Source organism: Ammodytes marinus (genome assembly GCF_949987685.1).
Source record: "Ammodytes marinus genome assembly, chromosome: 8".
Lineage (NCBI taxonomy): Eukaryota > Metazoa > Chordata > Actinopteri > Uranoscopiformes > Ammodytidae > Ammodytes > Ammodytes marinus.
The window spans coordinates 5,743,535-5,761,034 of NC_137212.1; the positions used below are offsets into that span (position 1 = coordinate 5,743,535).

At 41.3% G+C, this 17,500-nt stretch overlaps 1 protein-coding gene across 1 annotated transcript in view; it reads right to left on the minus strand.

Moving 5' to 3' along the window:
• Positions 1-17,500, minus strand: part of ror1 (receptor tyrosine kinase-like orphan receptor 1) — a 170,676-nt gene that overhangs the window by 53,783 nt on the left and 99,393 nt on the right. The window contains exon 2 of the mRNA XM_080032410.1: positions 4,732-4,794. Coding sequence (XP_079888536.1) covers positions 4,732-4,794 — 63 coding nt within the window. The remainder of the gene's footprint in view (positions 1-4,731; positions 4,795-17,500) is intronic.

The window sequence follows — 17,500 nt, forward strand, 5'->3', positions numbered from 1 at the left end:
GATATGAGGAGCGAGATATCAACACAGACTCATGAGGGGTCTGCTAGATATATTTGCTTATGCGCTGCGCAGAGTGAAGTGGACCGAATATATTCAATCTCTTGCTGATGCTCCATTTCACATACTCAGGCCAGATCCACACGTATACACAGATATTTAAATAAATTAAAATTTGCATTTTACCCTCCCTCTGTTCTCAGAAAGTTCCCATACACAATACTGAGTTTTATAGCTGGCTGGAATAACATCTACGGTGCCCACCATCTCTACCATTGTGTCCTTGAGCAAGGCACTTAACCCCAAAACTGCTCCAAGGGCGCTGTACTATGGCTGAACCTGCGCCATGACTCCCTCCAAAGTGGAAAACTTGATAGGGGTTATGCGAAAAGATACATTTCAACATGCCCAGTGTACAATTGACTAAATTGACTAATTTACTTACCAATATCTTTCCGTACACACGAAAAAAAGGTCTGACAACAGAAAATAATGCCATGCTAGTAGGTGTCACGTCAAACACCATAGAAGAACAGTATGAGCATGCTTACTAGGAGTCTAATTTGGCGAGTATTTGCCACTTGCTCAGTAGATGTAAACAACAACTGCCATGCTCCAATATTGAGGTCATGACGCCAGTGTTTCTCAAAACCTCTGCCTTATTTATTCCCCTGAACGGACTTTTCCATAATCTCCACATTGCTTTTTCAAACGCTCCAGTTCTGATGTTTGCATGTGGACAAAAGGCCAAAACCGCACAGGCTACAAAAATCTACGGTTCCCAAAATATACCGTGTACGTGTGGACATGGCTTTAATGTGCCTTGTTTAGCCATGGCAGTATAATACCCAAACAAAAAGAAAATGCTTTATAAAAAAAATGAGAACAGACCCACGGAGGGAGGGAGGGAAGGAGAGAGAGAGAGAGAGAGAGAGAGAGAGAGAGAGAGAGAGAGAGAGAGAAAGAAAGAAAGAAAGAAAGAGGGGGGAGAAAGAGAGAGAGAGATAGAGAGAGAGAGGGAGAGAGAGGGACAGACAGAGAAGGAGAGAGAGTGAGAGAAAGTTGGAGAGACAGAGAGAGAGATATAGAAGGAGAGGGAGAGAGAGAGAAAGAAAAAGGATCTATTTTTGCAATTGAGAGAGAGAGAGTGAGAGTTCTGCCAAAGCCAAGAAGGGTCACTTTATCACCGTCTCATTAGTTGAGTTGATGGAAAAGAAAATGGTTTGTGGAGCTGTGAGCCTACACACTTCATTAGCTGTTATAACAACCGACAATAAAGCAGCAGGGAGGCAGCAGAATAGACAAGAGGAAATGAAGTGAAGAGAGGCACAATAAATAGGAAGAAGTGGATAGATAAAAAAGATGTCCGCCCAATGTCTCTCTGTAACAAAGCCACTCAGTGTTGTTGAATTGTCTGGTGGTGAGTGTTGTGGGATTTGGCACCAGACGGAACACAGTGAAACTTAAACCGTCGCCGCGCACTGTCCCTTTAATGTGGCCAGGCGACTAAATGGTTTGCCCTGTCATCAGCAAGCAGTTTTTCGCAGCGTTTTTTTTTGTACCAATCAAACAACTCACACGCAGGCACACCAACGTAAACACACACACACAGACACACACACACACGACCGCAACACACACACACACACGCAGACACACACACACACACACACACACACACACACACACACAAGACCGCAACACACACAAACTATACATGTTCCTAAACTAAGAGAAGTCACCCAATACCTTTTCATTAACCAGCAAAATTGTATTATTTACGTCTACACGTTCAATAACACACGAGAGTAAAGCTGTGCTAGGCCAGACGGCAGGCACAGAAACCTGAGTGTCTGCACAGCTAACTAAACATCACTGGGACTGTAGCATTGCCAGCCACGACTAAAAGGTGAATTTCATTAAAAGTTGGGTCACTCTCCAAGAGAGAGAGAGAGGGAGAGAGAGAGAGAGAGAGAGAGAGAGAGAGAGAGAGAGAGAGAGAGAGAGAGAGAGAGAGAGAGAGAGAGGGGGGGAGAGAGAGAGGGAGTGAGAGAGAGAGGGAGAGCGAGAGGGAGAGAGAGAGAGAGAGAGACAGAGAGAGAGAGAAAGTGTGTGTGAGAGAGAGAAAGAGACAGACAGACAGACAGACAGACAGACAGACAGACAGACAGACAGACAGACAGACAGACAGACAAAAGGAAGCAAAAACGGCTAAAATGTAACACAGAAAGAAAAGAAAAAGCCCCAGGCAAACTGACTTTTCGGTACTATCATCACCCGTGACTCCAGCTCTCATAATGAGTCTCTTTCAGCGCGATAGCTTCCTGCTACTGATGCTAGCCGATACAGAGCAGCTACCTGAATGCTGTCTGCGCGCTCAATCAAAACCATGCGCGGCCTGCAGACAAAACAAGTGGCGCAATCACCATCCATCCATCAGATAAGAAACAGATGCTAGTCATGGGGTTTGGGCTCCAATCGACACACACAGATACAGTATACGTGAACATGGTTGTGCATGCGTGTGTGTGTGTGTGTCTGCGTGTGTGTGTGTGTGTGTGTAAACAAGTGCAGCCTTTGTTGGTTTTCATATTTAATGTTCATATTTCCAAATAAAGCTGTTTTCCATGATTTGTTTGGAGTTGATACTTAGTGTATTTATGACTTTATAAACATGAGTTGATTGGTCAACATAATGATTACCTTGAATAAACTGCTCAAATCATGTCCAGAAACTACTGTGTGTGTGTGTGTGTGTGTGTGTGTGTGTGTGTGTGTGTGTGTGTGTGTGTGTGTGTGTGTGTGTGTGTGTGTGTGTGTGTGTGTGTGTGTGTGTGTTTAAATAATCCGCTCTGAGACGGATGTCGTGGGGGACAAAGCTTAGCAAGAGATTAATTAAACCAACAAGAGAAAATGAGAGGGCAAAAATAAAGGTCTAGATCAATTAAGTTCCATGTTGAGGATCTTATAAGTCAGGGAATCTTCGTGTTGGATGGGGCGGATGTTGTTGTTTTTTAAGCCCAGGGGAAGCCAGGGAGAGCGGGCGAGATTTGACAGATAACCCTGGGACACAGTGTTTTTTTTCTCACACACACATTCATACATCGATAGCAGACTAACTATTGACATTCACACGAGGCAATGTGGGTAAAGTGTCTTGCCCAAGGACACAACAACCATGACACAAGTGGCAGGGTGGGGATCGAACCTCCAACCCTTCGATCATTGGCCGACCCAATCTACCACCTGAGTCACAGTTGAGAATATATCCCAAAAAAACAAATGGATCGGACAAAGTTTTCATGCAGTACAGTATATCCAGAAAACAATATGGATTTCACTTCCCGAGTTGCAAGGCAAGTTTATTTCTACAGCACAATTCAGACACAAGGCCTTTCCAAGTACTTTACTGGGGAATAAAATACATCAAGATTAGACATTAGAAATTGCCAACAGAAAAACAGCCATTTTAAATGCTTCCTCAGTCAGGATGTGCTGATGTGAACCTGGGCAGCTGCAGGAGACGTAGCCATCCTCACCACAAAGCACATAATTGTAATAAACTGGCAGGAATACTTTTCATATGGAGGAAGGAAAGGAATAAGCTGACCAAGTATATGTGGGAGACAACAAGCAACCTTTAAGGCTATTTTTCATCTCCATATTGAATACCATGGTCAATTTTCTTGGGGTTTTGGACCAGTTAAATGCATGTTAAATGCAACGTGTTGACAGGTTTTTGTCTTCTACAAGCCTATTGTATGTAGGAGCCATTGTTGGACAAGGAAACTCGAGATTATTTTCCTGTTTGCAACCTCCTACATTTATGCAAGGTGTCCACATAATGTAATTTAGCACAGCAGTGGTGGCCGGCATTGTATAAGGATGCCAAATGAGGTCAGCAGCAAACAACAACAACAACAACAGAAAGGTATGAAGAAGCAATGATCTTGAGAGCTTGTTGTGATCTTAATATGAACAATAGAGTAAAGTAATAAAGTAACCCCATCGAGTGTAGAGGTCTGTTTTGTCCTTGAAAACAGTAAACTTATCTAAGCTTTGTAGGTGGGGTTATGAATGATGTCATCATATTACATAGCTAATTGAAATACATACATTTGAAACCAAGACATTAAAAAAGTGGCATTAGAATTATAATTTTAGGGGGGGTTGTAATTGTATGTATCTAATTGTATCTGTATTGCATTCTGTATAACATCTAAACATACCAGTAAAGAAACCTTGGTAAAAAATAATAAAAAATTATAACTTTTGAGGCTTCAACCGTAGCTTTTGCTTAAGAGAGAACTCAAAGTAGGTCAGACGTAATGAGGGGAATGCCGTGCACCTGTGTCTGCATCGCCACATGTTGAGTAGATCTAATGTGTAATTCGTTCCATCAACGATCGTTTATATAAAGAGGCTAAACTGGGACAACGGCTGCTGTCCGAGTTGCTGATGGTGACTATTCAAATAGGCTGTGAAATGTTTAACACGCCATTAAAATCGACACAGCTATTAGTTTAGCTGGAAAATATTTGTTAAGGATGTGTTGAAATTCAGCCATGTTTTCTCTGTGTGTGTGTGTGTGTGTGTGTGTGTGTGTGTGTGTGTGTGTGTGTGAATGCGAGTGCGAGTGCGAGTGCGTGCGTGTGTGTGTGTGTGTGTGTGTGTGTGTGTGTGTTTGTGTGTGTGTGTGTGTGTGTGTGTGTGTGTTTATGTGCATGTGATTACCATCACTAGAGGTGTTCCATGAGCTGGCAGCTATCACACTGGGGTCTTGGGGGAACTCAGACCCTGTAAACAGAGGAAAACGGAGAAGACTCATTAGCATTTTTTCAACTGTTTGGGAACTTCCACTTTCGATCGCAATTTCACTAGACGGCTCGTGAAAGAATAGAATAGAATAGAATAGAATAGAATAGAATAGAATTAAGAATATGTTGCACAGGTAAAGGACAGTACATGTACAGTGGGATTCTTGTGCGAAACCCTACAGTTAGGAGTCAATGTGGAAGGGCATGTGTAAAATATCATACTGTGAGCTTCAGCCCACATCACAAACACAGACTAAAATGGTGGAAATGGGTCAGGATACTATTAATTGTGAATTGGATTTTGAAAATAAACAAGGCCTACTGCTGCTAATAGTCGTGGGGCTAAGTGGGTAATGTTTAGAAGGGTTCAACTTCATGCAAATATCTAAATACAATTAGTTTAAAACTAAATCAATATTGTTAAAATTGTCAGAGTCAGGGTTTCCTTAATTAATATGATTAAAATGAATCAGACAAACAATGCAAGGAATTATATTAATAGAGACTACAAACTAGAGAGAATAAAATAACCGTGTAACTGTTGGCTGGGTGTGTAAGTCAAACAACAATGTGAACATCCATGTGGTAGCTAAAACTTATTTCATTCTTATATGTATCAGATGTATCAATCAATGTTGCACCCACCCTTATATAGGTAACATACAGCATACATACACATTGCTTTGAGAGTGTTTCTATTCTATTGCAGAAAACACAGACGCTAGCATTGTCCACTCGCTGGTGCAGATCAAAAGGTTTGAATGTCTAACAAGGATCCCATCAGCGAGCCATGTGGAGCTAATGCTACGTTATTAGCAGCTGACGACAGAGCCGCCCTCTGCTTTTCATTACAGCAGAGAATGGGGAGACAGAAAATGGGCTTCAGTTTGCCTGCTGCCCCCCCCCCCCCCCTCCCCTATAGGTCAAGAGGTGATTCCTGACAAATGACAACGCCTGGGCTACACTGCAACATGGATGGATGGAACCTGAAGCAGTTTTATCTTTAGCCGATTCTTTGAGCACCATGCAGACACCTTTAAGACTCATATAAAGCTATAGTGCGTAACCTTTTCATGTAATTGAATGTTGGTTACATTCAAGCCATCGCCCAAACAAGTGGACACAAAGTTGATGAGATCTATTAGCTCCACAAAACTCTCTCTGTATTTCTCAGTGTCGCAGAGTTTACAAACTGGTGTCGCCCCCCCCCCCCCCCCCCGACACTGGCGCAGGAGCTCAAATAAAAATCCCAAGAACAAAGCTGTTGAATCTACTGCTAAGAAAAAATCTGGACGCACAGCAGAAGGTATAACCCGAACGCTTAACTAATGTGACTGCGCCAACAATGTTGTTGTAATTACTCAGAATTACTCATGGGGCAACAGAAGTCACACACTATAGCTTTAATACAAAGCTTATAAGCCACTAATTTACTACTTGAAAACCTTACTGTTGCATGTGTGTGTGGCATGCAGGGTGACAGTGTGGGAGTGTGAGGGGAGAAAGTGTGCCGTCAAACAGGCCCAGGCGCCTGACACCGGGTCATGCTAATTGGGTGATAATGTGTTGTTTCACACGTGAGCTGTGTCAGGACGGTAACGACTGTGTGTGTGTGTGTGTGTGTGTGTGTGTGTGTGTGTGTGTGTGTGTGTGTGTGTGTGTGTGTGTGGTGCCTGTGAAATGAGCTGTGTTAATGAGAACCGCTTTAGGCCCTCGACACCTGTTAGTAACACATTCACAACAGGCACGCAGCTTTATGAGTTACGGTCAAGACTGTTACAGATACGCAGCAACACTGGAGGAGAATTACTCAAATTACAACAATTATTTTTGCATTATAATTTTTCAGAAATCTTTGTATGAATATGACATTTGGCAATATCTTACTAGATATGCCTGAATTTGCATCTATTTAAAAAGTAAAAATGTAGAGGTTGGATAAAGTAGGAGTAAACATCTGTATTTATTTTTTTATAGAAATAGTAGGGGAGAACGGGGTAAGTAGGCACACTTTTTACTCTAGTGAGAATTGCTCATCACCAAAACATCTGTCAATAGCCATTCCTACATTAAATTGAAGCTTAAGGTGTTGGCTAGAAATGTGTGTCTCTCTTTTTTTCCAACTTATTGTAATGAAGAAGTAATTTACCATCAAAGACACTCTGACACATTGTGACAACCAACCCCATCAAGGGGTCGGTTGTCACACACTATGGGGTTGTTTGTCACAATGTTATCTTAATGGGAAAAATCTTAAAAAGAAGGCAAGGAGGCAGAACCAAATTTGAATGTTTAATTGCATTGTCAAGTTGACAAATAGGCCTACATAACGTTCTGTAGCCTTGGCAGCTGGTCTAGTTTGGGATGAACTGGGTTGTTTTGATTTTGTTGCCCTTTTTTCTTTTGCTTGCTAGCTGCCTTTTCCTGCTCTATTCTTTCCTTCTCTGGGGTGTCAGTGAGGATACAGCTTGACAATTCATTTCGTTATTAGGTTCCTTTTCTGGCTGCAGCCTTGAGATAACATGTGACAACCAACCCCCCAAAAAATTTGACGACCAACCCCAACTTGAATTTCTTGCTAGCATCAAGGCCAACAACCATCTGACAACTAATTAGCTTGCTAACCACAATCTAAACTATAGTTTACCCTTCACACTTTCTGAGGGTAACAAGTGTTTTGTTATAAACCCATTGTGTAAAAGCCTAGAAGAAAAATACTGAGAAGCAAAATATTTTGAATTTGACATGAAAAACACAAAACATCCTCTCATCTGAAATGCAGCTGTCTTCCTCCAAGGAAGTCTATGTATGTGACCTCTGATCCCAATTCTGGACCTTTTTTATATCAACATTTCAGAGCTAGCGCGCTCTGGTGGCGAGATATAACGAATGTGACATCCAACCCATGTGACAAATTACCCCGTTCTCCCCTACTAAGATTAATTATTGTAAGTTTTGTTGATGTAAATGCTTTTGAAGTTGACATTTTTGGTTCAAGAGTATTGAAAAAAACTACTGTTGAGATAATGGCCAATATGGTTGTATAGGAGAGATATACAGACGCAGACAGACAAGGTTTAGTAAAATAAACACATAAATGTTCATTTTGGACCTTTCATTAATACCAATAATACATGTTATGGAAGCAAAACAGACAAAAATCTCAAAACTATCCAGTGCTTGAAAAACAATATTTCTCCTGCCAGGTCTCACCTTTAACTGAGGTTTATTTTCTATTCAAACAATAACTAATAATCTCTTCTCCATGTTGTTTATATATAAAATATAATGAAAAATAATATATAATGAAAAATGAAAAAAAAAATATCCTCTTGAGAACCTCCCAACCCTTTGCTTTCATTATGCTTCTGAGCTGGCTAGTAATTGGATGCTAAAATGACTAGCTTGTTTGTTCCCGGGGGCTCCTTACATGACAGTGTATTATAACAAGTCTTGACCCCAAAATGTGAGTCTAAAATCCCTCTGTGTTCCGGGTGGATGGGCCTGAAGAAAAACAGGAGTCTAGTAGGTTAACAAAGGACAGAGGAGAAGGGCACGTTGCAGGTCAGTAGCTTCAGGAGCACGGAGCTAGCCGAGTGCAGCCAGGGGAGAGTTCAATAGACCGGGGCTGGACATGGGAACACAAGCAGAGGGCTGGAGGAGGGGAGAGACAAAGGCACACCATGGGGAAGTTAAAGGGTCACCTGTTATGCAAAATGCTCTTGTTTTTTTCAACATTATGGGTCCCTGGTGTGTCTATAGAGAGAAAAAAAACAACCCTCTCTCTTTTTCTCCACCTCCACCTTTCTGAAAGATTCCGATTTCTCATTATGACATCACAAGGGGAGAAGCCACGCCCCTAACCACCAACTTAATTTAAGGCGGGGCTTAAAGAGACAGGCTCTAAAATACAGTGTTTCAGACAGAGGCTGAAGAGAGGAGATTCAACATTATGGCACTGTGAGGAAAACTAAGTTTTTTTTGGACACAACATGAAAACAGTTTCAGTTTTTAGTAGAAACCCAAATTACAATTTTGAACCTAAACATTTGCATAATAATATGGGACCTCCCTATGGGATTTTGAGTAGACATTGTGGCACGTTTTGGAACAACGAGAGGCACATGTGATTTAATAGACTTAACTTGTGTCAGTGAGACAGTTGTCCAAACAGCTTTTTACTTACGTATCTTCTATTTATTTCTCTCTCTCTCTTCCAGTTTATATATCTCGTCTATTTAGGTCACATCTGTTAGTTCTCTTTCATTCAGACAATCATCTGGAATATCTGGGATGAACTGCGGAGTCATTTTGGGATTAGCTTTCTAATGTTCCTGGGGAAACACAGGGAAGCAATTGTATTAGAGCCTATTTGTAAATGAGGGGCTAAAAATAGGCACCTTCACAGCAGCCTGTGTCAGGTTCGATCAGCGGTTTTCGATGTTGTGGTTCTTCTGGCCTCCTGATTGGATCATCATCTGGGTTCTGATTGGTCTCTCGTTTGTTCACTGGGCGAGTGTATTAAAGGATGCCGCTCCGCCATTATCAATCACTTCACAAGGATCAAAGGTTTGGATTATATAGTGGGAAGAAAATGGAGGGAACTATTTTTGTGAATTAGGTTTGAGCTGAAATACTCAATTACACAAAGGGTCTGGCGTCATTGAGAGACTGCAGTTATAGCAAATATTTTTTTAATTATACTAACCCTCACCCTTTACAATCAACAATTCACATTGGTCTCTTTAATCCACAACCTTAGCCCTACCCCAGCCAACAATTGAGATGTCAGGTAAGAAAAATGTCAAATAAATAGTTGATGTTAGTATGGGTTGTTTTCGAAAGGGAATGGAGAAAATTGCTATTTTGTTGTTGGGTATGAGCACTTTTTGAGAATGCCATCCTGCTGATAGCCTTACAATAGTGTTTATTGTAATATGTTTTTTTTAATATGCTAATCAATAAAAAGCCTATAGTGTGTTGATTACGTTGCCCAAATAGGAGTTGAAAATCAATAATATTCTTTGTATGGGTACTATGTAACTGACTGACACCCAAGTTATGTTGTCCTTTAGGTACGATAACTTGTCGCCATACACACCTCCACGTTGGCTCCAATGCAGCTGCCCATATTGCGAGCACATCTCAAAGTAACCACACATGTTGAGGTCGGTTTACATATTGTATTTTTTGGCTGTTAAATATAATAAACTCTACTGCCATCACACGTACAGCACATCACACCACCTTCTCAAATCCACATTTCAAGACATTCCTCTGAGAATTTATCAGCATCAGCCCGAGTCTGTTTCCTGTGCTGTCTGTGTCTCCAGCCAAGACTCAAGCTGCCTTCTCACTGGTTGTCTACCATTCCACATCACTTCCATTATTAAAACAGGCAAAATGTCAGCTTCCCAGGGCTATACGTGCACCACTAATACTGATACCATCTCTGCCCATTGGTTTCTTATTAAAAAATGACCATTATCTCAACATTTGAAAACCCCATAAGTTTACAGTAATTTCCCTTATAGTATACCTTCAAAGAAAAGCAATATAGCCTGGATCATAAAGGGCTGTGGACATATTTGCATTGCACGTCAGTAGTGGTGATATGATACAAATAAAACTTCAGGGGCCACTTTGGGTCTCAACAATCTGGATGTTTGACCAACTTTATTATAGTATTACTTTTCAGTCTCGGCTGGATTGGAACATTCTATCCAACTGAAAGTTATGGAACTCCTACTTTTATCTGCTTTCATAGAGTGACACTCAATTGCCATCATAGCAGCTAAAATATACAGTGAAAGTTAGCATGAAGTTGCCTTTCTTGGTAAAAAGAACAACTATGTCCTTTCCTTTCCCTCTGATAATCATCGGTTTATGATGATAAAAATCCCGCATTGACACGAGCTTAACCCCTATAATAAAAAAATAAAAAAATTGCATTGAAGTAAGTGCGAAAAGAGGGAACTTGAAGCTGAACCGAATCAGAAATGTTCAATTTTCAGTGGTTCAGAGTAGCAGCTAATGTGCTGTTGTACGGTCTAGGGGGCTGTGTGTGGAGCCAGGCTGGTTGCTGTGGTGAGTGAGGCTCTCCCGCTCTGTTATTAAGGCCTTTCCAAAAGGTCCTGTTTGTTCCCTATTAGCTGGAAAACTGACCTAACTCTGGGGTCAACTGGAACAGAAGCAAACCCAGCACTTTCATGATACGGCTATGTCATATATCTGTCTGTAAGAGCTGATAGAGAAATGGTTTAGATCAGGAAAAATCAGGAATGATAATCATTTCCTTTCTTCAATTGGTTCTTAATAGATGTATTTTCCGTCCAGCAAAGTTTCTCTCTCTCTCTTCTTGGGTCCTTAGACTCGCTGTATTTTTATTTTTTAAATGTATGTGCTTTCATTAAAGATTCTGGAGAATGCTAGTTGTTGAAGTCACTTTAATATCTCCTCACATTCCGTTAACTGTCTGTACTGTGTCTGTGTGTGTGTGTGTGTGTGTGTACATGATAAAAAAATCGGGTGTTAATACACAGCCTAGGCTATATAAATGTTGCTATCTAAGGTGGGTTCACAGTGCCTAGGCTGTGTATTAACACCAGATTTTCTTTCAGCCCTCACACACAGTGCAGGCAGGTAGTGGATCATAAGGAGATATTCACTGATTTTGAGAAAAAGCGATCCTGACAACAAGCATTCTCCAGAATTGCTGATTCCACCTTTCATTATTTATTAGCACACTTAATGCTCCAGATTGGAAAAAGAGAGGAAAGTTACAGTGCTGGCAAAATGAACAACATGACACAAATAAAGATGTTTCATGTCAAGATGAAGATACAAAAAAAGAGTGGTGAAATATGAGAGAGGGAAGAAAAAAAGAGGATGAATGGACTTGGATAAATGGAAGGAAGAAGACTTAGGAAAATGTGAGTGTGCATAAAAAAAGACAGCGAGAGAAAGAAAAATATAAAAATAGCAACTTCCTAATAAACTCACAGTGAAGGTGCTCGTAAAATGCACTTTTTAAGAATGGGGCTTTCCGTCCCAACAGACTGAGCTTAGGCTTGTATTGGCTCAACAGTTTATTCACTGTCATGTAAATAACCATTCAACTAGTCCTACAGCGGCATAACCGGAAAGGAGGAGACTGGAAAAAGGTGGGTATATGATGATTCTTTTAACTGAAATTCCAAGTTTTATACTATTTGGGTCTTATTTTTTTATAGTTTTGGCCATTTGTAAAACGTTTTATAAAGATGTACTTGCCAAAGTAACTGCTGTGATCTGGGAAGAGGTATCACTACTAAAATAAAAAAAATCCTCCGAGGCAAGAATCGCAAGTGGTTTGACATGTTGTACTTGGCAAGATGATTGTATCTACAAAAACACTTTATTCGGAGGGGAGATACATGGTGAAGAAACCTGAAACATTTCTACACAATACATCGAATTAACATTGATAAAAACAAGCCCAGGAACTCAGAAAGTGAACTGTGTTGGATGTGCAACATATTGTTAAGTTTAAGAAATAACTTTTTTCTGGTCTTTGTTTTCTCTTTCAGCCATATTGGATGTTATGTTAAAGATGGGTCTGATTGTCTGAATTATTTCCTTTCTTCTTCCGAGCATTGTCAGCATGTTTCCAACTTGCTAAGCACAATGTTTTCAATAGAAACACAAAGAATGCCAAACCTACTGCCACAGCATTGAAATAACCTGATTATCCCTTTAAAGAGAGACAGAGGGGACAAGACAGTATAGAGCTAGAAAATGGATAAAGATCACTGTGCTCAAAAATACTCTTTTGTTCTCACTACTCCTAATATAATAGACGCTAAATGCTTTACTTAATAAAGAGCAAATAGAATAGGGTCGTGCAGTTGTAATTTTCATACAATGAATGCACTCAGAATAGATTACCTTTGTTTAATGGGGGACATGCACTGTAGAAAATGGGGAGTGATTTCAGACACAGTTGATGTATACTAGTGCATATGTGTGTGTGCTTTTGTAGATGCACCTGCGTGTGTGTGTGTGTGTGTGTGTGTGTGTGTGTGTGTGTGTGTGTAGATGTTTGTTCCCAGGCTGAACTGAAAAAAAGCAGACCCGGTTGAGGGACTGAGTGTTCACCTGAGGACATTACGGACGAAATAACTCAGGACACACACACACACACACACACACACACACACACACACACACACACACACACACACACACACACACACACACACACACACACACACAGAGCCGGCCCAAGCCTTCAGGGGGCCCTAAGCGAAATATGATTAGGGGGCCCCTCTCCAATGTTAGCGCTGCTGAAACTATAGATCTTTGTTAAATATCATTCACACACCCAGTGTTTTCCGCTAGTGCCTCCACTGTGCGGCTGTGTGAAAATATTAGACAGCCGAGATTCAGACCCTTCTAGGGGGGTCCGGGGGTATGCCCCCCCGGGAGATTTTTTTAACCTTTTTAAAGTGAAATGCATGAATCTGGTGCACTTTGAGAGGAAAATTAAGAGGCTAAATCTGAGAAATTTTGTGTGAACAAATAATTTGGAGACACTGGGTCAGATGAGTTAGAAGCTATTGAAGAAGGACACATGGATTTTCCATAAAAATATTAATATAAAATAAAATATTATGGAGGGTCCTCTGGGTTGGGCTTGGAGCTCTTTTTCTTTTACGGGACATATTTCTCTGTAATATAGTGAATGCATTTAAATGCAGTGTGAGGAACGAAGCAGAAGAACTCTGTTGTCCAGCTACTGTATCTTTTTTTCCACAGACAAGGCTGAAATAGGCTATAGACTATACACAGTGCATGGGCAACTGAGGGCAGCCCCATTTCCAATTGTTTTTAAATAAACTCAATACACACTGTGCATGGATGTGAACGTGACATGATCAGATAATTTCGGATTTCCTCCCAGATTAACTGATTACATTTTTAGGCTATTAATTATCTAGACCAAAACATTGTATTCCTTTTTTTGTATGATAACTCACATTTGCATAATATGATGTTAATATAAATAAAAAAAAAAAAAAAAAAAAAATTTTTTTTTTTTTTTTAGGGGGCCCCCCAGGCAGTCGGGGGCCCTAAGCGGCCACTTAGTTCGCTTATGCCTCGGGCCGGCTCTGCACACACACACACACACACACACACACTTGTTCTGCATCATCTTAGAAAGTTCTGCTCTGTAACCTTATAAGACCACAGAGGGTACGAGGGAATGAGGCGGGAGGGGTGAGTGTGTGTGTGTGTGTGTGTGTGTGTGTGTGCATGTGTATGGTAAGGAGGAGGCTGCGTGACAAGGCCCCTTTTTGGGTCTTAACAACAAGAGAGAGAACAAGCTCAAGTTGCTACAGACATTTTCTCTAACACGAAAAAGCAAAGAAAAAAAAGTCAATGCTATATGTTCCCCTCCAAGAATCACAGAGCTGCGTTGCGTGCCTCTTACAAGGGTTCGTTAAATATCACAGAGGTAAGATCGATAAAAAATGTACAATATGTTTTAATAAAGCGAAGACTAAACACATGATTGATTATGTATAGTTAGTTGTACAAACGTAACAAACATTTAAAGGTGGAGTCAGCGATTCTGGAGGATGTTTTTTGTCAGTTTACAGAGTCTAGGCTGTGAATTAACAATGGATTTTGTTTTCAAAGAACATACACTGTACAGACAGGTAGCAAATTGTGGGTAAATATATACTCATTTTGACAAAAAGTGATTTTGACAACAAGTATTGCTCAGAATCACTGACTCCACCTTTAATTTGAACTCCAAACCACTTCACAGGGATTTTTTTTAAACTGCATTTCAAAAAGGAAATCTGAGTGCACCAAGAATAAGCTCATGCTGACACTGAACAAGACATGCCCTGAAGATTCCTCTAAGTCATTTAACTCACGCTGACAACTGTCACTACGGACGACCGGCATTCCACAGTCCACGATGGAGGGGGGGGGGAGGGGGGGACACTGAACCCCGACAACCTCCTGGGATAGTTTGACCCCTCACCTCTATGACAAGCATTTTAAGACTTTCCAAAAGAGACATCAATGGGGATTATCCTGTTGTGGGTTCTAATCTGAACCAGTTGTAATGTTTACGTCATCTCCCACTGTGTCTCAACCACACATCATAAACTGAGCACAAGGGGCTCGTACTACAACCACTAGAACCCTATAGTAGCTTCTACCAATGCCAGGCCATATTCTGTACTGAAAGAGTAAAAATCATGGACATCCACAACAATATTACTTACTTTTACTTACTTTTTACTACACGACAATATGATCCTGCATATATTTTCTATTTTGGTCTCATTAAGTGGTGAAAGTTCTAGATTGCAACGCTCCCTTGCTAATTTACAGAAGCACATTATATACTGTAAATAATAAACATACAATATCACATTCCATTTGTACCAAGTCTGTTTAAAAAAAATGGCAATTCCTTTTACACACTACACCTTTAAACTTTCCTGGAATACTAGAGTTTGAAAATATTAAATATTGTCCCATATCAACTTTTTATCCACTGTTAGAAGGAATAAAAACATTTAAATTATATTCCAGAAAATACTGTGATGTGTATTTCAGCCGTATGGGCCATAGCTTTTAGTTGACAACTCAATAACTCCTTCTCGTTGACTGGCCATGTCCAGCAGACTACTGGCATGTCTTTGAAACCTGAGCGTGCAAAGGAAACCCACCCAAACACACAGCGGGGACACTTGACACAGAGGGCTGGAGCTTGGGAAGACACTTCAGTCTGTTCAGTATATTTGGATTTATTATGTAGCCAGATTCACTGTAGACTTCACTGGCAAAAGCTATAGCTTTGTTTTATGAATCTTGGTTCAAAAAGCTCTAAGTCATTTGTCTAGTTCGTCATGACAGAAACCTTGCTCCTGTAGTAACTTCATGCTGAGTTGGTGAATCTTCAAACGTTCAAACGCCCTGCCTTGCCCTGTGTGTGTGTGTGTGTGTGTGTGTGTGTGTGTGTGTGTGTGTGTGTCTGTGTCTGTCTGTCTGTCTGTCTGTGAGAGAGCGAGTGAGTGAGTGCGTGAGTGTGTGAGTGAGTGAGTGAGTGTGTGCGTAAATGCGTGTGTGCATGCGTGCGTGTGTGCATATGTGTGTGTGTGTGTTACGAGTCTTGTGCGGCAAGAACTACGTTTGACCTCCTCAAGTTGAACTGACGGATGCATGAGCCCCTGCCGTCCCCGTGAGGGTCTGCAGTGGAAACGCAGCTGATGTATACACACACACACACACACGCACACACACACACACACACACACACACACTGGTCTGGTCTGGTTAACCCATTTGGGCTGAGGCTCCAGTCCTCCTCAGCTCCTGTTACTAGTGCTGTAAGCAGACTAGAGAGGAATGTCCACAGGCATGTTACCACCTACTGTGCAGCTCATCTGTTTTCACCTGACAGGTCCAGTATGTAGTTGTGTGTGTAGGTGTGTGTGTGTGTGTGTGTGTGCGTGCATGCGTGCGTGCGTGTGTGTATGTCTGTGTGTGTGTGTGTGCGTGCGTGCGTGCGTGTGCCTGTGTGTGTGGGTGTGTGTGTACTTGTAAATGCATCTTTGTGAGGACTGTTTTAGCTTTTAACCATCGGCAAGAGGACATTTTTGGAAAGTGAGGGGACATTTTGTCAGGCCTTCAAAGGTCTGTTTGAGGGGTAAGACTAATTTTAAGGTTCAGGTAATCAGGTTTAGGTGAGGGTTGCTGTAAGGATTGGGTTAGGCATTTAGATTTGATGGCTAGGGAATGCATTATGTCAATGAATGTCCTCACAAGTATAGCCGTACAAATATATATATACTGTGTGTGTGTGTGGTTGTGTGTGTGTGTGTGTATGTGTGTGTGTGTGTGTGTGTATATGTGTGTGTGTGTGTGTGTGTGTGTGTGTGTGTGTGTGTGTGTGTGCATGTTAAGCGCTCTGCTTTCTGCTGGAAAACCTGATATCTTCCTAGCAGATAGCCTGAGCCCTGAGACCTTGACGTAATCTGCAGCGGTAGCCGTCCGTCTGTTCATCTGTCTGTGGAATGTGATAGAGTCATCACACCTGCATGTCAGTCTGTCACTCTAATGCAGGGGATGTGCTACTTCAGTGTGTAGTGGCAGATATTAATGTTATGTCCATGCTTTGACCTCCGTGTGTCATGTCATTTAAGACCTAAAGCCAGTATGTCTGTCTGTGTGTATATCTGTCTATCTATCTATCTATCTGTCTGTCTGCGTTTGATGAATATAGTCATCTTTCATTTTGACCGTGACTTTTCTGTCAGTAGTGTATCATATGTGCCAATGGTGTGAATAAGATACATGCCATGATGCATGCATATGTGTGTGTGTGTGTACAACTTTGAGTTTTAGACCTTAAGAGTGAGGACATTTTTGGGACTTTTGGGACAGGCCTTTAAAGTGGGAATGCATTATGTCAATGAATGTCCTCAAAAGTATAGCAGTACAAACACAACTCAGGTGCAGCCAGGACACACACACACACACACACACACACACACACACACACACACACACACACACACACACACACACACACACACACACACACACACACACACACACACACACACACACACACACACACACACACACACACACACACACCATCAGTTCACCGCTGGCAT